At 41.4% G+C, this 20,672-nt stretch overlaps 1 protein-coding gene and 1 pseudogene across 1 annotated transcript in view; both read right to left on the minus strand.

Annotated features, from left to right (window-relative positions):
* RAB2A (RAB2A, member RAS oncogene family) overlaps positions 1–20,672 on the minus strand; it is a 77,459-nt gene that overhangs the window by 41,026 nt on the left and 15,761 nt on the right. Inside the window, exons 2-3 of the mRNA XM_070392381.1 lie at positions 5,137–5,208; positions 2,935–3,002 (exon numbers count right to left, since the gene is read on the minus strand). Of these exons, the coding sequence (XP_070248482.1) occupies positions 2,935–3,002; positions 5,137–5,208 (140 nt within the window). The remainder of the gene's footprint in view (positions 1–2,934; positions 3,003–5,136; positions 5,209–20,672) is intronic.
* LOC138993262 (small ribosomal subunit protein uS5m pseudogene) lies at positions 5,226–7,294 on the minus strand (annotated as a pseudogene).

Below are 20,672 nucleotides of genomic sequence, written 5' to 3' on the forward strand. Positions count from 1 at the left end.
AAATGAGTGGATAAAGGCTAGATGAGGGTCTAATAGTGAGAATAAGACTTCTTAAACCCTTCTGCCACGGGTAAATGAATAGGAACTGGGTGCAACTTATGTTCCTTCATTGACTTACTGTAACAGAGACAAAGAATATCACACATCTGACTTCTGATAAAAGATAAAAAGTGACACAGGGCCAAGGAAGAGTGCTTTAAGGGAGGCAGTGATCTGCTGCCAGCAAGGCCTCCAGAGGTATCTGCTGGTAGCTGGACTTACTATTTTCAAAAGAAAGCATAGATGGCAGATGTGGATATTTTCAAGGAAAACGCCTTACTTTTATTTTTGAAACTAGAAATGAATACACAATGGATGACAAATATATTAAGATATTGAGACTTAGTCATTGGGGGGAAAAATCATTTCTTTAGAGCTGATACAATTAACCATAAGATTTAGAAAAATTTTCCCTGAAGGATTCTAGAATAATTTTGTAAATGTCTTGGGCGAGGAATAGACATGATTCTTACTTAAAGTGTAGCTTCCTATCCAGGGTATAAATAAACTACAAAACAACAATATGGGAAATTGTTTCACTCAGATATAAACTAAGTGTGGAACCAACCTTAATATTTGTCAGATAACGTATAGTAAAGAGTTTTGGAAATCAGGTATGAAAGGAAGAAAACCAATGACAATAAGAGAAAAATCTATAAGGCAGACATTCAGAAAACAACTTTTAAAAGAAGTTTTTTTTAAACATTCCTTAAGTTCTGAAACAAGCCACTGGGTCCTAACACCCTCCAGGTGAAAGCCCTGGAATTCTTTGGGGGAGCGGGGTCATGATGTCTTCAAAGGCACCACCCTTTTAGACACAGGAAAGAAAACTACCCCTTAATTTTTCTGATATATAGCCTTAGGCAAGGGAAACAAAAGAAAAAATAAACAAATAGAACTACATCAATCTAAAAAGTTTTTGCACAGCAAAGGAAACCATCAACAAATGAAAACCCACTGAATGGGAGAATATATTTGCCAACCAATATCCAAAATTTATAAAGAACTTATAAAACTCAACACCAGGAAGGTAAACAATCCAATTAAAAAATGGGCAAAGGACCTGAATAGACACTTCTACAAAGAGGACCTACAGATGGCCAATGGACATATGAAAAGATGCTCAATGTCACTAATCATCAGAGTTGCAAATTAAAACCACAATGAGATATCACATCACAGAATGACTATCATCAAAAAATCAACAAACAAGTGTTGGCGAGGATGTGGAGAAAAGGAAACCTTTGTGCACTGTTGGTGGGAATGCAGATTGGTGCAGACATTATGAAAAGCAGTATGGAGTTACCTCAAAAAATTAAAAGGAACTGCCTTATGACCCAGCGATTCCACTTCTGTGAATATACCAGAAGAAACCCAATATATTAATTCGAAAGAATATATGCACCCTTATGTTCATTGCAGCGTTATTTACAATAGCCAAGATTTGGAAAAGTCCAAGTGTCCATCAGTAAATGAGTGGATAAAAAAGCTGTGGTACACTTATACAATGAAATTGGACCAAAAAAAGGAAATCTTACCCTTTTGTGACAGCATGAATAGACCTGGAGAGTATTATGCTAAGTGAAATAAGCCAATCAGAGAAAGACAAATACCTTAAGATTTCACTTACATGTGGAATCTAATGAACAAAATAAACTAACAAGCAAAATAGAAAACAGACTCATAGATACAAAGAACAACAGACTAACAGCTATCAGAGGAGAGGGGCTAGATGAAAAAGATCAAGAAGATTAAGCAAAGGGGAAAAAACTCATAGACACAGACAACAGTATGGTGATTACCAGAGGGAAAAGGGGGCTTGGGAAGGTTAGAAGAGGGTAAAGAGAAAGATAAATGGTGATGAAAGGAGATGTGACTCGGGGTGGTAAAAACAATACAACATACAGATGGTGTATTATAAAATTGCACACCTGAAAATATGTAATTTTTAAAAATATATTTTTATTAATTTCAGAGAGGAAGGGAGAAGGATAGATAGAAACATCAATAATGAGAGAGAATCATTAATCAGCTGCCTCCTGCATACCCACTACTGGGGATCGAGCCCTCAACCTGGGCATATGCCCTGACCTGGAATCGAACCATGACCTCCTGGTTCATAGGTCAATGCTCAACCACTGAGCCATGCTGGCCGGGCATGAAACCTATATAATTTTATTAACCAATGTCACTCCAATAAATTAAATAAAAAGGGTTTTAAAAATTATATAGGAAGTAATAGGCAGTCAGTAAACATAAATGATAGAATTAGGATTGAAAGCAAGGTGGCTTCAAGTGGTTGGGACTAAATCAAACTTGTAAAATTAATGCACGGTCAGATCAAGACTCTATAGTTTTGGCATTCATATTTTACCTTACATGTGTATTTCAGACATGCTGCTTGTTTTTCTTAAAAACATAGTTTCTGTAGTATTTATGTTTAGACCACAGCCTGAGCATTCATGGTCACCAACATCTAAGAGCTGGGATACACCTGTTGAAAATAATGCATAACTAATTTTGCCCTGGCCAGTGTGGCTTAGTGGGTTGAAAGGTTGAGGTTTTGATTCCTAGTCAGGGCATGTATGGGAGGCAACCGATCAATGTTTCTCTCTAACATGGATGTTTCTCTCGCTCGCTCTCTCTCCTCTCCCACCCCCCACCCCCAATCTTCCCCTCTCTCTAAAATAAATAAACATATCCTCAGGTGAGGATTAAAAAAGAAGAAGAAAAACTAATCTTTCCTGGTACCACATTTCATCTCATGGCTGTAGGGGTGTGTGTGTTTAACAAATCATAACAGGCATAAAATAACATGAAAACAAAATAAATACACAATGTACTTTTATAGAACAACTTTACTGAAGTCATACAATGTATTTTTGCTATACTTACCGTATCCCATATCTGAAGTTTTATTTGTTTCCCATCAATAGTTATCATTCGAGCACCGAACTCTACACCTGAATAGAGTAGAAAATGATTTGTTACATAATGTAGTGGGAATCTATTTCACATTTAAGGATTAAAAAGAAAAAGACATTTAGTTGGAGGACATGCTATGCCAGGTGATATACAGATGAATTTTTACAAATACAGCTCCTATCCTTAGTAAACATATAAGCTAAGGTAGAGGTGCTAAGAAGACATAAGCTGCCCTGGTTGGTTTGCCTCAGTGAATAGAGTGTTGGCCTGCGGACTGAAGGGTCCTGGGTTCGATCCCTATCAAGGGCATATGCCGGGGTTGCAGGCTCGATCCCCAGTAGGAGACGTGCAGGAAGCAGCCAATCAATGACTCTTTCTCATCATTGATGTTTCTATCTCTCTCTCTCCCTCTCTCTTCCTGTCTGAAATCAATAAAAATATATTTTAAAGAACACCACAATTATTAGTAACGAATATTAAAATTTCTTAAAAGTGATTAATGTCATATAAAAATCACTGAAAGGGATAGAAGAATTTCAACATCATAGACTTGGTTCCCAGTCTGTGCTATCAACTAGGAAAGAAATCTCCAAATCTGTCCACTAGAGATAACCACTGTTAAAACATATTTCCAGACACTGCTCCATGAATATATATACGCACAGAATAAGTATATAGTTTTATGTAAATGGGAACATATAAATGCTGTTCTGCATTTGCTTTTCAGTCAATATGTCATAAGCTTTATTCCATGGCAAATATCTTTGCCAATAATAAATATGGCCTTTCTCCTTGCATTTATCATCACGTTTGAAAGTACTCATTTATCAAAAAGGAGAAAAAAAGATGATCTCAGAAGAGTAGTGTTTATTAAAATACATTTCATTTTTAAATTCGAGTTATCAGATGTTAAAGTGTGTATACATTTTTTGGGGACACACTGTCTATGTGTGTATATATATAGTCATATATATCCTATGTTACGAGGTGAGAGGACACACAACACAACCATCATCAGCTTACCATTAATGACATAAAAATGAGAGGAGTTGAGGGAAAAAAGTGGTACAAATGTTCTAGGAAATATATTTAAAAGGAATGTACAAAAGTACAAAATACTATATATCACTAATATATTTGACAAAACTGAAGCCTTTTCATTAATCTATTGTCATAAATGGGCTTTTAACCACAATAAAAAAAGAAAAAAGTGCATTGCTCCATGGAATTCAAGATTTCTTTAATCCATCCTAGCCAGCTTGGCTCAGTGGATAGAGCATCGATCCATGGACTGGAGAGTTCCGGGTTCGATTCCAGTCAAGAGCACATGCCTGGGTTGCAGACTCAATCCCCAGTAGGGGGGTGCAGGAGGCAGCCAATCAATGATTCTCTCATCATTGATGTTTCTTTATCTCTCTCCCTCTCCCTTTCTCTCTGAAATCAATAAAAATATATTTTAAAAAAAGATTTCTTTAATCCAATGCACAATGTTAAATTTGACAAAAAACAACTACAAACTAGAAACAGGCCCTTTACTGCTATCAAGGGTGGCCAGGGAAGGCAGGCAGATGCTGCTTCTCTGGGACTGACATCTGGGGTAGAGGGATGAAGATACTGAAACTGACCGGCTAAGACCAGCTCTGCTGCAGGACCACTGTACAGTTGCTGTTTTCAGGGCTCTAAGATGCTTCTTACCCCTATGCTATATTGTTTCTCATTTGTTTAATCATTAAATACAATAAAAAATATTATTAATGTCTTGGGTGGGTGGGAAGAGACTAACCAAAAAACTTGTATGCATATATGCATAACCCATGGACACAGAGAATAGTGTGGGGAAGGCCTGGGGTAGGGGGCAGGAGAAGGCTAGAAGGGGTCAATGGGGGAAAAAAGGGGGATATATGTAATACTTTCAACAATAAAGGTTAAAAAACAAGTATTAATGTCCTGCTGCATTTCAATCACTTTTACAAAATTAGCATTATATTTATTATACTTATATTTTTTAAAAGTGATGGAGACTGAACTCTGCACAGCAACAAATCGAGTTTCACTGATTTTTTTTTGACTCATAACTATTTAATTGGACCCTAGTTGTTCCCAATTGAAAGCATCTTCCATTTCCACTACCCAAAACTTTCGAATGCTTCTCATCTCTTTTATAAAACTTACCAATAGTAAGGTCATGCACTGGTTGAAACCTCTTGTCTGTAAACTGCAGCAATAAACATGATTTACCAACACCTGAAAGTTAAAAAAACAACAACATTAAGACACCAAACTCACAGAAATTAAGAAATTTTACAAAAGCACATGGAAAACAGGAAGCCAGGTTTTCTGGTGCTCTGTGAACAATCTACCATGATTTCTCAGTGCTCTCATTTCCTAAGAGAGTAGAGGGCTATAGAGCGTTGGCCTGCAGACCAAAGGGTCCCGGGTTTGATTTCAATAAAGGGCAAGTACCTCAGTTGCAGGTTCCTCCCTGGCCTGGACCCTGGTCGGGCCTTGTGCAGGAGGCAGCCAATCGATGTGTTTCTCTCACATCGATATTTCTCTTGTCTTTCCCTCTCTCTTCCCACTCTCTCTAAAAAGCAACAGAAAAATATCCTCAGGTAAGGATTAAAAAAAAAAAAAGAAGAAAGAAAGAAAGAAATTAGAGGACTGAGAATTTAGATGGAAGATGTTAACCAATCCAAAACATCCTTTTATCCTTTCTTATTCATTCAACATTTCAATATGAAAGATGAAAGTGGGAATAACTCCTAGAAGATAACTGAGGTCCTCCCAGTAGCCTCTACCACAGTACTCATGCTATTAAGTGTTCACATGTTTCCTTTTTTTTTTTTAAACTATAATTATTTATTATTTGTAAATAAAGAACTTGAGGTTGGTCTTTCTCCTTAAAAAAACAAAACAAAACAAAAAAAGCCATGATGTTCCAAGGTGTAGCTGAGTCTCCTCCAGGTGCTGACCTAACCAACGGGTGGATGAGGCCAAGGAGAACTCAGGTGGCAGCTCTCTTTAAACCCGACCACACAGAGCGCTTCATTCCCTGGGCGATCTTCACATCCTCCCAGTCCAGTGTGGTGTCCGGAACCTCATCTTCCGGCTCTGGATCCTTTCTCACGGCTCCCTGGGGCGAGGCGACCACGATGGGCAGAGGGCCGCACTCCTCCTGGAACTCCACAACATGGAGACTCTTTTTATCAGCCAGCTGTTGGTGGGTTTCCTGGCAAGAGAGACCATGGAAGAGGCCCCGGGTGAGGTTGAGCATGTTCACGGACCCCGAGACCTTGGCATACATGTCTTTGATGCCAATGAGACGGCAGATGGTGATGATGGCCTGGTGGCAGCGGAGACTGTAGCCCCTGGGTTGTTTCTTCATCTTGATATGTGTCCTTTTAAACCTTAAAGAAATATCATGGTATATTGTATGGTCTTCATATCGTTCTACATAATGCAAATAGTGAACTGCTCTGTTCTTTGCTTTTCTGAAAGCGTCCGCCCGATCAGTCGCTTTTCCAATGGCAAAACCTGCGGCTCCTCTGCCATTCCCCACGGCGACCAGCACACGGACCGATTTCTTTCTTCCCTCTTTTGCTGTCATATTGAAAACATTTCTTACCTCAAGTATCCTGGTATCAAAATCATCATATGTTTCTCCATTGGGACCAGGCTCGGGGGGGCCAAGACTGACACCTCCCCACGAGTTTCCCCTCCAGCCTCGCTCCCGCTTAACCTTCATCTTCCTCTTCCGGTCCCATTCTTCTCTCTGCTGGAACATGTCAGCTTCCACATTCTCCTGCTCTTCCTTGCTTCTCTGGGCAATGGTCTGCACAGCTCCATCCCTCATAAGAGAGACATTCAGACCAGGCCATAGGAAGCCACTGCGCCCTTCACCGATGATCTGACCCCTGTTCAAATCCTTCCTTCTCTTTCTCTTAGTTTTCTTGCTCCAGCACCAGTCTCTGCTAAAGCACCTTTCCACAGCTCATCTGCTGTCAATTTCGTGAAGAAACTATAGGATCTATACTGTTGGCCCATCAAGTTGCTGGGAGAAGAAATGCAGCATTGTGTCTGTAGCGCACAGGTCAAGCTGCTGAAATGACAATTGTCTCTGGTTCCTGGAGATGACAAAGGGCCATTACTGGGAACAGTCTTCAATGCCAAAGTGGAAGCTGTTAGAATGGTGTGTGGGTAAAGCTGCCTGGACCATAAGAGACTCTGGCTGGAGCGCTGGCCTGTGGACTGAGGGGTCCCGGTTGGATTCCGGTCAAGCCACATGTTTCCTTTTTTGTGTAATAGTAAAAATATCTGCCCTAGCCGGCTTGGCTCAGTGGATAGAGCGTCGGGCTGCAGACTGAAGGGTCCCGGGTTCGATTCCGGCCAAGGGCACATGCCTGGGTTTCGGGCTCAATCCCCAGTGGGGGTGTGCAGGAGGCAGCCGATCACTGATTCTCTCTCATCATTGATGTTTCTATCTCTCTCTCGTTCTCCCTTCCTCTCTGAAACCAATAAAGAAATATATTTTTTAAAAAAAACCTAAAAACAATTTCCTCTTTTTGTAGTTTATCTTCTTTTCTATCCTAAATATGCAAATTGTTCAACCGGGAATTCGACCGCTTGCTATGATGTGCACTGACAACCAGGGGGCAGCGTAGAACATGGCGGGCGTCAGCGACATGGTGCAGGCAGCAGGTGGAGGCAGCTGAGAGAGCGGGATCGAGGCAGGATGGTGGAGCAGGTGAGCGGGTGGCACCAGGCCACAGTGGGGTGCCAGGTGGGGCTAGGGGGCGGCGAGGATGGGGGCGCGAGCTAGGGCCCAATCCCCACAGGCCACCCCAAGGGACCCCACCCATGCACAAATTCGTGCACTGGGCCTCTAGTAAATAAATAAGCTAGCAGTGTTTGGATCAACTTTTCTGGAAAAAGCTCTTGTATCTTCTGACTAATTCATTTCAGGATGAACTCTAATCTGAATTGCATTCCTTCATTCTACCTCCAAATTTCACTGCATTAAGGTTATAAATAACTCCTACATTCCTAAATTGAAGGCCTATTTTCTATATTCGTCCTACTTGCCTTCTAATCAGAATTATATATTGAACATCAATACCACCATCTTCCTATTCATTTCCAGGCACTTATCCTCACACTAGACCAAGTCTGCTTACCTGGTAGCATCCTGCACTTCTACAAAACACTAAAGGCAGTCATCATTCATTCATTTCCATTCATTCATTCATTCATTCACTCAAAAAGTCTTTGTTGAATGCTAACTATGCACTGCACCAGGGACTTGAAAATACAATTGTGTGGAAAACTGTTATGCTTCCATCCTTACAGTCTAATACAGGTAGAGAAATTAAACAGGATGAATGCCCAAATAATTTGTATGAATTGTAATTTGAAATAATTGTAATAATCACTATTTGAAAGAAGAGAATAAAGTGTTATTAGGGTGAGTAACAGAAGAGACTTAATTTAGACTGAAGGGATAGAGAAGGTCTTTCTGAGGAAGTGACACTTAAACTAAGTTGTTCAATGTCTTCTAGACTATAAACTCATGAGAGAAGGACAGTGAACATCTTGTCACTTGCTGTCTTATGAGAGATAAGGCACTTAATTATGCTGAATGATTGGCTCTCCCACAACAGAATGTGACCACCAACAGAACACAAGCTCCATTAAGATAGAGGCCACATTCAAGAATGTATCTCCAGCACATATGGATACAAAGCAAGTGTTATAAAGTCTCTTTCTTTCCTTCCTATCTTACTACAAAAATTGTCTTAGCTGTCTATTAAAAAAGGAGAGAAAAACATTTGAGATCTTGCTTCCTGGACATTATCATCAGTTTGGCCTAAATAAACTCTTATACAAAATTTTTTAAAAGGGTAAATTTGCACATATAGCTAATTCTGAATTTTTCCTACTACCTCAGGAAGATAGCTGCCTGAGAGGGATTACCAATGTGATTTGTACTAAATGTGCTGAGAATTGAACCAGAAAATGATGATAGATATTCCTTTCTAACTCTACCATTTAGATCTGATGGTTCTATCACTTAGAGTTTTTAACATTTTTAATGAGTTCTCTTTTTACTATTTGCTGAGCACCTATAGACACAGCAGTGAGTGGAGAAGCCTTAACTTGAATAGTTCATTACTTAGCCTGCATTCTTTAGGAAACCTCTTTGTTTTTACCTAATGCCCCTTTTCTGCCATGATCCCACCCAGGATACCACATTACATTTGAATGTCATGTGTCCTTAGGTTCCTCTTGGCTGTGATAGTTTCTCACTTTCTTTGTTTCTGATGACCTTAATAGTTTTAAGGAGTATTGGTCAGGTATATTGTAGAATGTCCCTTAATTGGGTTTTGTCTGATTTTTTTTTCTCCCATGATTAACTGTAATTATGGGTGTTTGGGAGGAAGATCACAGCGTACAATTTTTATCACATCAAAAAAAGGGTACATACTATCAACTGACTGATTACTACTGATGTTAACCTTGATCACCTGGCTGAGGTAGCTTGTCAAGTTTCTCTACCACAAAATAACTTTTTTTCCTTCACTTTCTATATATAACATATATACTCTTTGAAGGAAGTCACTGTGTAGCCCAATCCTTTGGGTAGAGGACCTTACCTAAGTTTTAACCTCTCCTTCCCCCCTGAACTGTTTGTTTCTTTTTGTGATGTCATCTTTCAACCCCATCCACAACATCCAATCTTCTGCCCTTCCAGTGTTTTATTTTTGTTTAAAATATGTTTTTATTGATTTTAGAGAGAGGAAGAGAGCGGGAGAAAGAGAAACATCAGCTATCTCCTGCATGCCACTTACTGGGGATTGAGCCCACAACCCAGGCTTGTGCCCTGGCCAGGAATCTACCTGTGACCTCTTGGTTTATAGGTAGATGCTCAACCACTGAGCCACACCAGCTGAAGCCACTTTTTAAATCCCTCATAGTAATACCTAGTCCTGTGCTTTACATTTGGTCAACTTTTACTATTGTAGCTTTCTGCATTTCAAAGTACAACACCAATTTAAGAGATAACAAATATACTGGATTAAATTTGAATCCTGTGTATGATACTGGTAGAAAAAGTTGTTTCAGGTCTCTAGGCTTTGTTTGCTTATTTATGTAACTAGAGGCCCGGTGCACAAAATTCATGCACTGGGGGGGGGGGGGTGTCCCCTCAGTCTGGCCTGCACCCTCTCACAGTCCAGGACCCCTTGCTCCTTATTGCCCGCCTTTTTGCTGCTCTTTAGCGCTGCCGTGGAGGCGGGAGAGGCTCCTGCTACCGCCCGCTGCGCTCACCAGCCGTGAGCCCGGCTTCTGGCTGACCAGGCTCCCCCTGTGGGAGCGCACTGACCACCAGGGGGCAGCTCCGGTGCGCATCATAGCAACCGGTCATTCTGGTCGTTCTGCCGTAAAGGTCGCTTAGGCTTTTATTATATAGATGGTTATCATACTACCACCTACCTTATTCATAAGAGTATTGTAAGGAATACAAGAGCTAGCATGTGGAGAATAAAAGAGATACTATATCTGCTTCTTTTTTGTTCCCCAATGCCTAAAGGCAGGCTAACACTTTATCCCATGCCAAGGCCAGAATATTCTATACATACTTTATTAAGCACATATCATATTATACTTTGTCAGTTCATACATCCATCTTCCTTCTTTAAAAGCAGTAACATACCACCTTTTTGCACAGCAGTCTCCCTTATCTGGGGGTATACTAAGACCCTCAGTGAATGCCTGAAACTGCAGATAGTACTAAACCCCATTTATACTATGATTTTTCCTATATGTACATACCTATGATAAAGTTTAATTTATAAACTAGGCACAGTAAGAAATTAGCAATAAATAATAAATAGAAACATTGTAACAACATACTGGAATAAAGGTTATCTGAACGTGATCACTCATTTCAGAGGATCCCTTGCTGAAATCTTCCTAAGGCACAATGCTTTCTGGTGCAACACACTGCTGTCAATAGGAACGCATTTTCTGTTCATATCTTCCGTCCACAAACTTAATGTCTTTTCTACATTAACTAAGCACTTATGAACTGTACCTATAACTTAACACGGTTTGAGGCAGAGCAAAACTAGCATGACTTTCACATTTCACAATTTCACAGATAGATTTGTTCTTACCATAGATCTTAGCAACCTCAGAATATGATTTTTTTTTCCGTATTAAGTCCAGAATGCTCACATTTCACTTAAAGAAAACACTTTATGGCTTCTTTGTGGCATATCCGAATTGTCAGCATCACTACTCTTGCGCTTTGGGGCCATTAGTAAGTAAAATAAGGTGACCTGAACACAAGCACTGCAATACCACCACAGCTGATCTGATAATCCAGATGGCTACTGAGGGACAAATTGGCGACAAGCGTCTACAATGTGGAGACACTGGACAAAGGGATGATTCATGTCTGGGCAGGATACAGTGGGACAGCATGAGATATCATCACACTACTCAGGTCTGCATACAATTTAAAATTTATGAATTGTTTACTGAATTCTCTCCGGAATTTTCCATGTAGTATTTTTGGCCTCTCAGTGAAATTCACTGCCATCCAGTGGGCCTCAACCATGCCCCTCCAAGGAGGTCTGGATGCCAGATTTGTTCCTTACTTCCATGCTCTGCCTCAGTCTTACGGGTAGTAGCTATGCCCTCTATCTGCTGTTAGTGTATTCTTTAGTGTTCTCTTTACTTCTTAATCAATTTTTCATTACTCTAATTCCACATTATAGTTAATGATTCTTTACATTAGACTTTCCCTGTTCAAACTCCTGGGTGGTTTCTGTCTCCTAGCTGGACAACTGACTGATACAACTAGTATGATTAATACATCCTTTATTAAGATAAGTCAAATTTATTTTGGTGAAGTTGAAGGTTTCTGAATATAAGCTGAGCTTAGATTTTCTTAGCAAAGACCTCATTTGCCTTTTTTTAGTGCAATATTTTCACAAATACAAAGCTAGATGCAATTTAAATTTTTAAAAATTAGAAAATAAAATGGAACACATGCCAATTTTCACAGGGAATAAATGACAGACTATTAAAGCTAATAGCAAGACAGGTAGCAGAATGTGGTAAAAATAGCATCATTTTCCTTTCTTTCCCAATTCCTGAGATCTTCTCCTATTAGTTTATTGTAATGGTGGAGAATGGCTAGAATGTTTGAGAAGAATCAGAGTAGGGAAAAGCGAAGTATAACTACCTACCTTTCAGAATATTAGAATGTCACAGTTTGTTGAAATCAGAGGTCCTTTGCGAAGTGATTTTTTAAAATGTTTTTATGACTTTTCGAGAGAGAAGAAGGGAGAGGGATAGTGAGAAACATCGATGAGAAAGAAACATCATCTATCACAGGGGTCCTCAAACTACGGCCCGCGGGCCACATGCAAATACAAATATTGTATTTGTTCCCGTTTTGTTTTTTTACTTCAAAATAAGATATGTGCAGTGTGCATAGGAATTTGTTCATAGTTTTTTTTTAAACTATAGTCCGGCCCTCCAACGGTCTGAGGGACAGTGAACTGGCCCCCTGTTTAAAAAGTTTGAGGACCCCTGATCTATCAGCTGTCTCCTACATGACCCTCCCTGGGGATTGAGCCCACAAACCAGGCATGTGCCCTGACTGGGAATCAAACCAGTGACCTCTTTGTTCCTGAGTAGACGCTCAACCTAAATCATACCGGCTTGGCTGTGCAGTGATTTTTAAACAGTAGACTATAACCAGTTAGGTCACAACTAGCATTAAAAAATGACTAGAGCCGAAACCGGTTTGGCTCAGTGGATAGAGCGTCAGCCTGCGGACTGAAAGGTCCCGGGTTCGATTCCGGTCAAGGGCATGTACCTGAGTTGCGGGCACATCCCCAGTGGGGAGTGTGCAGGAGGCAGCTGATCGATGTTTCTCTCTCATCGATGTTTCTAGCTCTCTATCTCTCTCCCTTCCTCTCTGTCAAAAATCAATAAAAATATATTTAAAAAAAAATAAAAATAAATAAAAAAAAATAAAAAATGACTAGAACAAAATCCTATATATCCTATATAATAAAGAGCTAATATGCAAATGGTCATCACACCCTCATGCCGTAACGCTGTAATGGCTCAGACACTCAACACTGGGGACAGAAGAATGGGGACCAGCCAGACACAAATGAGCTTGCGAGAGAGGAATGGGGACCAGCCAGGCTGCAGCCCAGGAGAGGGCCAAGCCACACGCCCCATGGTCCCAGGCACCAGTGGCTGCGTCTGTACCTGCAGCCAGGGAGAGGGACAAGCTGCCCGCCCCGCAGTCCTGGGCGCCAATGGCTGCACCTGTGCCTGTGGCCTGGGCGCCAGTGGCTGGGGCTGTGGCCCAGGAGAGGACAAGCTGCCCGCCCGGGTCCTGTGTGCCTGTGGCTGGCTAGAGGGAGGGAAACGTGGATCCTGGGTGCCTACAACCAGCTGGAGGAGGTAATCCTGGGTCCCGGGTGCGGAGCAAGGCAGAGGTGGTTAGGGGCGATCAGGCTAGCCGGGGAGCAGTTAGGGGCGATCAGGCAGGCAGACAGGCGAGCAGTTAGGAGCCAGCGGTCCCAGATTGCGAGAGGCTGTCGGACATCCCTCAAGGGGTCCTGGATTGGAGAGGGAGCAGGCTGGGCTGAGGGGACTCCCCTCCCCCCCAATGCACGAATTTCATGCACTGGGCCTCTGGTAATAAATATTAAACTGTATATACTAGTACTATACAAGATTAGGATAGTACTGTTTGGAAACTTTTGTTTTAGAACATATATGAACATTGGGTTGCAACATAATATGTATCTGTCATTGGGGCTTATAAAAAACAAATTTGGGCCCTGGTCGGTTTTGCTAAGTGGTTAGAGGTTTGCCTGCAGACTGAAGGGTCGTGGGTTCCATTCTGGTCAAGGGTATATACTTCTGTTGCAGGCTCAATCCTCGCCTGGTCTAGGTTTATGCAGGAGGCAAACAATCGATGTATCTCTCTCACTTAGATGTTTTTCTCTCTCCCTTCCTTTCACTCTCTCTCTCTCTAAAAAAAAAAAAAAAATCAACGGAAAAAAATATCTTTGGGTGAGGATTAACAAAAACAAACAAACTTGGAAATTATTTTCTAGTATCTAATCCAGCCACACATCTAATGAAAGAACTCATCTACAATAATTTTGCTAGTATTCATGGCAAAATAAATTAGCTAAAGAATCTAGAATACTTCTATTATCTTTTAACTAACATTTATAAGGACAGGAATCAAGGGAGAAATCTGACTGAATCATCTGTTGGCAATTTAACATAATAAATACAACTTGGGTAACATGAGTCATCCACCAGGTGACAATTCTATTACATAAACCTCTTTGTAAAATGATTTTTCCATTAGGTAAAATTAGGATGACCTTATATTATCCTGGTTTACTAGGGGCAGGCTCAGTTATTCCTCTTGTTCTGATAAAGTATGGATCAGCTTGGAAGATATAAATTATATGGTGTCCCTAAAACACCTACCCAGGAGTACCAGCATTATCTGGAAACTTGTTAGAATGCAATCAGCACCATCCCAGACTTATTAAATCACAAACTGTGGTTTACCAAGCTCTCCAGGTGATTCTGATGTACAGTCAAGTTTGAGGACCACCAACCTAGACACATCCAACTAAAATGCTAGTAGTTTCTTCACAGTGAAAAAAATAATAATAAATGATAAATAAAATGCTAGTAGCTTCAGTGTCCAATCCTTTTCAGTTTAGTTTTCCAACTACAAACAATCCAAAGCTACTACATGCTAAGTGTAACAGATAACTGAAAATGTTGGAGATATATTTCACCATAGTACAGATTAAGTTTAAAACATGATTTTCGTTTAGACTATCTTTGGCAATTACCCAGTTTAAAATAGCTGGACTACATGCTATCTGCCAAATATTCAAAGAACCACTTCAATATGGACATTTCTTTTTTATTGTATCTATGAAGCCCTATAAACCAAGTTTATACTAATGTACTTGTGTTATTTACTAGTAAAATATCTTCATGGCCTTTGACAATAAGAAGGTGAAAATACGCTCCCTCTTCTACCACAATCTTATCTCACCATAACAGTAAGTCAATGAAATCAGTAACGTTGGAATAACAACCTTATTTTAAAGATGAAGAAACTCAGGCAAGTGTTATGTCTCAAGTTAATAAAATAAGAGGCAGAATTGAAAATCAAAATTGGGTGTTTTGATTCTAAATCACATATTCCATTACACCACCCAACCTCCTGAATTTGTTCTTCTTAGATACATATTACTATTTGCATCCAATATCTCTCTTAACTAAAAAGAATGTTATCACATTTTCCAGGTATTAGTAGCAATATTAAGGAGGAGGAGACAACAATATTCAGAAGCTAAATGACCCGAACAGGGCAGAAATTTAATGAAGTTTTAAAAAATGAATACTATTTCTTTGATACTGACTTTATCCCAAACAATGATCCAGTTAATAACAGGTATATTAAATGTACACTAATCTGAGAATTTCCCAGTTTTTTTCAAAAGCAAAGATGCCAATTAAGAAGTGCACATCTCAGAAATATATTTGAATGAAGTAGCTTGAAGAGAATATTTTTTCAGAATGCTACGGAAAGGAGGAGCTTGAATGTACATTATAATAATTGTGAAAAAAACTTACTGTACATGATGTCTAAGTAGTATGTTATGATAGAAATGGGATCAAAGTTAAGGCTGTAAGCAAAAAGAACTATTTTATGCAGTTGCCAGATTAAACTAATAAGAGCCCAAGAAGTACCAGTACATGTTAGCAGTAACTAAGTCAAACTGTTAAACTCCCAAACATACTAGTAGACGAAGCATCAGTCAACACAATGTTGAGAGTAGCCTGCTGAATTTAAGTACATGAAATATATAGCAAGCTCAAAATTAAATATTTATGTTTAATGGAAAGTGATTTGGCAGTATTTATCAAAATGTAAAATGTATATCCTATTTGACCCACAAATTTTGTTAGACAAATGCACAAGAATGCATACCACAGAACTGTGTATAATATTTATCAAAAAGTGTCCTGGACATTTGTGGGTTTTGGCAACCTAGCATCACAGAACCCTTCTTTGAACTCCCTGGCAGCTAGGGGATAGACGTGTGACTTAGGATGAGCCAATCAGATGCTAATGTCCATAATCTAGATTCTTGAAGAAGTGCTCCAGTATCAGAGACTCCATGGTAGCGACAGTGGAGGTGAGAGATACTGGCAGGTGCCCAGCATCTTCTTCAGAAGGCTATACTGACAGCAGGAATTTGGCTGTGCCTTGTGCCTTCCTTGGTTTTGCCATTTTTAAGCTTGACAATACTGCCTTCCTATCAATTCTACGGACTTCTAATCATCCCAATAAAATCTTATGCTTAATTTAGCTATAGTAGATTTCTACTATTTGGAACCACAGACCAAGACTAACAGAATCAGGAACTGATTAAACTGTGGTTCAGCTATGCAGGTGCTTAAAAACAATGAGAGAGGTTTTATATGTGATGATATTTTAATACACCCAAGATTCATCCTTAAGTGAAAAAACAAATGCATAGGACAAACAGTACTAATTATATAATCCCTACTGGTGGGATTGGAACACACACACACAAAGACAGATGTATAGAAAATTTCTGTAAGGATACACAACCCATTGTTTACCATATTTATGTAAAGTGGTAGAGAATTTAATCTTCATTTTTTATCATGAGCACTTACCACTTTCACCGTTTTATTTCCATATATATATATATATATATATATATATATATATATATAAATGATCTATTTTAGGATCAAACACTATGTAAGCAATACTTTTAGGGCGTCATCCAACAACCTCCATAGTACGTGGTATTTAAATAACTAGCAAATGCTGGGGTCCAATCCCAGCGGGTCCAGGGGTCCCCAAAGGTGTGGATGGAGTCGGCGAAGAAGGAATGACACGAAGACAGCCTTCAGTGGATCAGCAGCCTAGTCAGGACCTCTAGCCAGGATCTCCAGCCAAAGTTCTGGTCGGAGTTCTGGTTAGGAACTGACGAGGATCTGATGTTTACTGTCTTGTTACAGTCGTATTTATACCAGCCGATTTTAATCCTGTCAATTTCTATTACAAAGGTTAGGGCGTTTCTTATCTCCATTCCAGGGAATCAAGATTATGTAGCTTAACTACCCGCCTGGCACTTAATTAAGGGGTTGTATCCTCTCCCTAACCTCAGGGAAAAATCCCCACCTGGGGAAACAACCTTTCTCAGAGAGGTGACCTTGGTTAAAACACATGGCGCTAAGGAGAGCAAACATATTAAGAACAGCCAAAACCGGTTTGGCTCAGTGGATAGAGCGTCGGCCTGCGGACTGAGAGGTCCCAGGTTCGATTCCAGTCAAGGGCATGTACCTGGGTTGCGGGCACATCCCCAGTAGGAGATGTGCAGGAGGCAGCTGATCGATGTTTCTCTCTCATCAATGTTTCTAACTCTCTATCTCTCTCCCTTCCTCTCTGTAAAAAATCAATAAAATATATATTTTATAAAAAAAAAAAAAACACACAAAAAAAACAATATGCTATATATGCCAGGTCCCTTGAAACATATGCTGTGCAGATGTTTCTTTCCTGCAGCGACTGTGTCAAGCAGCAAGGATGGACTGGCTTCCGGCAAGCAAAACTTATAGTGTGACCAAAAATAGTTACACTAAATGTTGGTGTGATAAGAAAATTACAAGGAAGCGTGCAAGTAAAATAATGAGTTGTGAAATAAAAGGCTTTGGTTTCCTTTTTAAAACCCTAAAAACCACTAAAGGATCAGTAGAACTTTTTTTAACAAGACTTACTCATGACTAAGGTTGAAAATTCACATATTCACACTCAAATCCAACATTTTTCTATTTCTCGGGTCAATTCTCCAAGAAGGAAAATGTTAAGCCAGAAAGGATTGGGGTGGCCGGGAGGTTAAATAGTGGAAGAGGCTCATTAATTAATGTCAGAAAAATGAGTTAAGGGTAGAAAATTATCCTGTTTAGAGATGGGAAATAAGGCTATTTTTTTGAAGTTATCCAGAGGATAAAAATGGGATTATCTATGCCACATAATGCTCTTTAAGAACACATATGAAAGTCAGAGCACAGCACTCAGCATACAGGTGCTCAATAAATGCTTACCGAAAATATGAATCTGTTCTGAGCCATTCACTCCAGTTACAATTAATCCTTTCCAGGCTTCCTTACTACTTACTTCCTTACTTTCTCTGTTACATTACCTTGTAATTACTGCAGCAAACTGGCTTTCCCTTTAGGGTAGAAAAGTCTTATTCATTTTTCTAACTCCACCACAGGACTGCCCAAACAGTACCTTAAACTTTTTTTTCTTTTAAAACATATTTTATTGACTTTTTACAGAGAGGAAGGGAGAGGGAGAGTTAGAAACATCGATGGGAGAGAAACATCAATCAGCTGCCTCTTGCACACCCCCCACTGGGGATGTGCCCGCAACCAAGGTACATGTCCTTGGCCGGAATCGAACCAGGGACCTTTCAGTCCACAGACCGTCGCTCTATCCACTGAGTCAAACCAGTCAGGGGTCCTTAAACTTAAAAAAAAAAAAAAAAAAAAATCTGCCTTGGCCGGTATGGTTCAATTGGTTGGAGTGTCGTCCAAGCATTGAAGATTCTTCAGACTGATCTCCAGTCAGGGCACATACCCAGGTTTTGGGTTCCATCCCCAGTCAATCCCCAGTCCAGGTGCATACAGGAGGCCAACCAATTGATGTTTCTCACATTGATCTCTACCCTCCCCCTTCCTCCCTCTCTCTCTCTCTCTCTCTCTCTCAAAAAAAAAAAATCAATAAAAACTCAATCCAATCATCTACTCTTTGCAAACATTCCATCACCCAAGCCCCAACACAAATCAATCAAACCCCTGCTAGAACAGCTCCAGTAACAAACCAACTCACCATTTAACAAGCTCTTTCCATTTCATAGGGGGTCCAAATCTATCTCTTTTCTACTCATGGTCCTAGTTCTGACAGTGAAAAGCCACAAAAGGCTGTTTAAGCCCTCTTTTATATGACAGTCACCTAAGTATTTATAAGTCATTATTAATTATTATATTCTTTAAGTCTTCTTTAGGTTAAAACAGCCGTGGGCAAACTACGGCCCGAGGGTCGGATCCGGCCCGTTTGAAATGAATAAAACAAAACAAAAAAAAAAGACCGTACCCTTTTATGTAATGACTAGAGGCCTGGTGCACAAAAATTTGTGCACTGGGGGGGGGGGGAGGGTTCCCCTAGCCTGGCCTGTGCCCTCTCGCAGTCTGGGACCCCTCGAGAGATAACAACCTGCTGGCTTAGGCCTGCTCCCGGGTGGCAGAGGGCAGGCCCAATCCCTAGGTGCAGCCCTTGGTCAGGCTCAGAGCAGGGCCGATTGGGGAGTTGGGGCGCTGCCCCGTCATGCACAGAGCAGGGCGGATCAGGAGGTTGTGATGCCACCCTCAGTCACGCTCAGGGTAGGGCCGATTGGGGGGTTGGGGCACCGCCCCCTGTCACTCACAGAGCAGGGCCCATCAGGGTGGTTGGGGCTCCGTACCCTGTCACACACAGAGCAGGGCCCATCAGGGGGTTGGGGAGCTCCCCCCTGTCATGCACAGAGCAGGGCCCATCAGGGGGTTGAGGAGCTCCCCCCTGTCACTCACAGAGTAGGGCCAATAGGGGAGCTGAGGCACCGCCCCCTGTCACACACAGAGCAGGGAGGATCAGGGGGTTGGGGCACTGCTCCCTGTCACACTCAGGGCAGGGCCAATGGGGAGGTTATGGCTCTACCCTGTCGCACACAGAGCAAGGCCCGTGGGGGGGGGGTTGGGGCGCCACCCTCTATCACCCACAGAGCAGGGCCAATCAGGGGGTTGGGGTGCCGCCACTGTCACACTCAGGGCAGGGCCGATGGAGAGGTTATGGTTCTACCCTGTCACACACAGAACAGGGACCATGGGGGAGGGGGGGTTGGGGTGCCACAACCTGTCACACACAGAGCAGGGCCAATCAGGGGGTTGGTGCACTGCACCCTGTCAAACACAGAGCCGCAGGGCAATCAGGGGATTGGGGAGCTCCCCCCCTATCAGGCACAGAGCAGGGCTGATCAGGGGGTTTGGGCGCTGACCCCTGTCACCCTGATCCCGGTGCCGGGAGCCTCACTGCTCTGCTTATCCTGGTGCCGGGAGGCATATTACCCTTTTACTATATAGGATAGAGGCCTGGTGCATGGGTAGGGGCTGGCTGGTTTGCCCTGAAGGGTGTCCTGGATCAGGTTGGGGGTCCCCACTGGGGTGCCTGGCCAGTCTGGGTGAGGGGCTGAGGGCTGTTTTCCGGAAGCGGGTGACTGAAGCTCCCAATTGCTCCTTTTTTTCTTTTTCTTTTTTTTATTCTGGGCCAGCTTTAGCTCTGAGGCCTCGCTGCTGAAAACATCGATACAATGTTGCGGTCTGGCTGGCTGAACCTGGCTGAATGAAAGCCGGTTTCTGGGGTTTTGTTTAGCTTCTTATTTGCAACATAGTACATAGTTGCTTAGAGTTGCAGCTGAGAGGCCGGCAAGTGAGGCGGGGAACGTTGGAGTCCGGAGTCACTGGTGCAAGCAAGCCTCCCTGCTTGCTTCAGTGCA

This window comes from Myotis yumanensis, unplaced genomic scaffold, assembly GCF_028538775.1.
Source record: "Myotis yumanensis isolate MYYU_CA2020_CCGP unplaced genomic scaffold, mMyoYum1.0.hap1 SCAF_15, whole genome shotgun sequence".
In the NCBI taxonomy this organism is placed as follows: Eukaryota; Metazoa; Chordata; class Mammalia; order Chiroptera; family Vespertilionidae; genus Myotis; species Myotis yumanensis.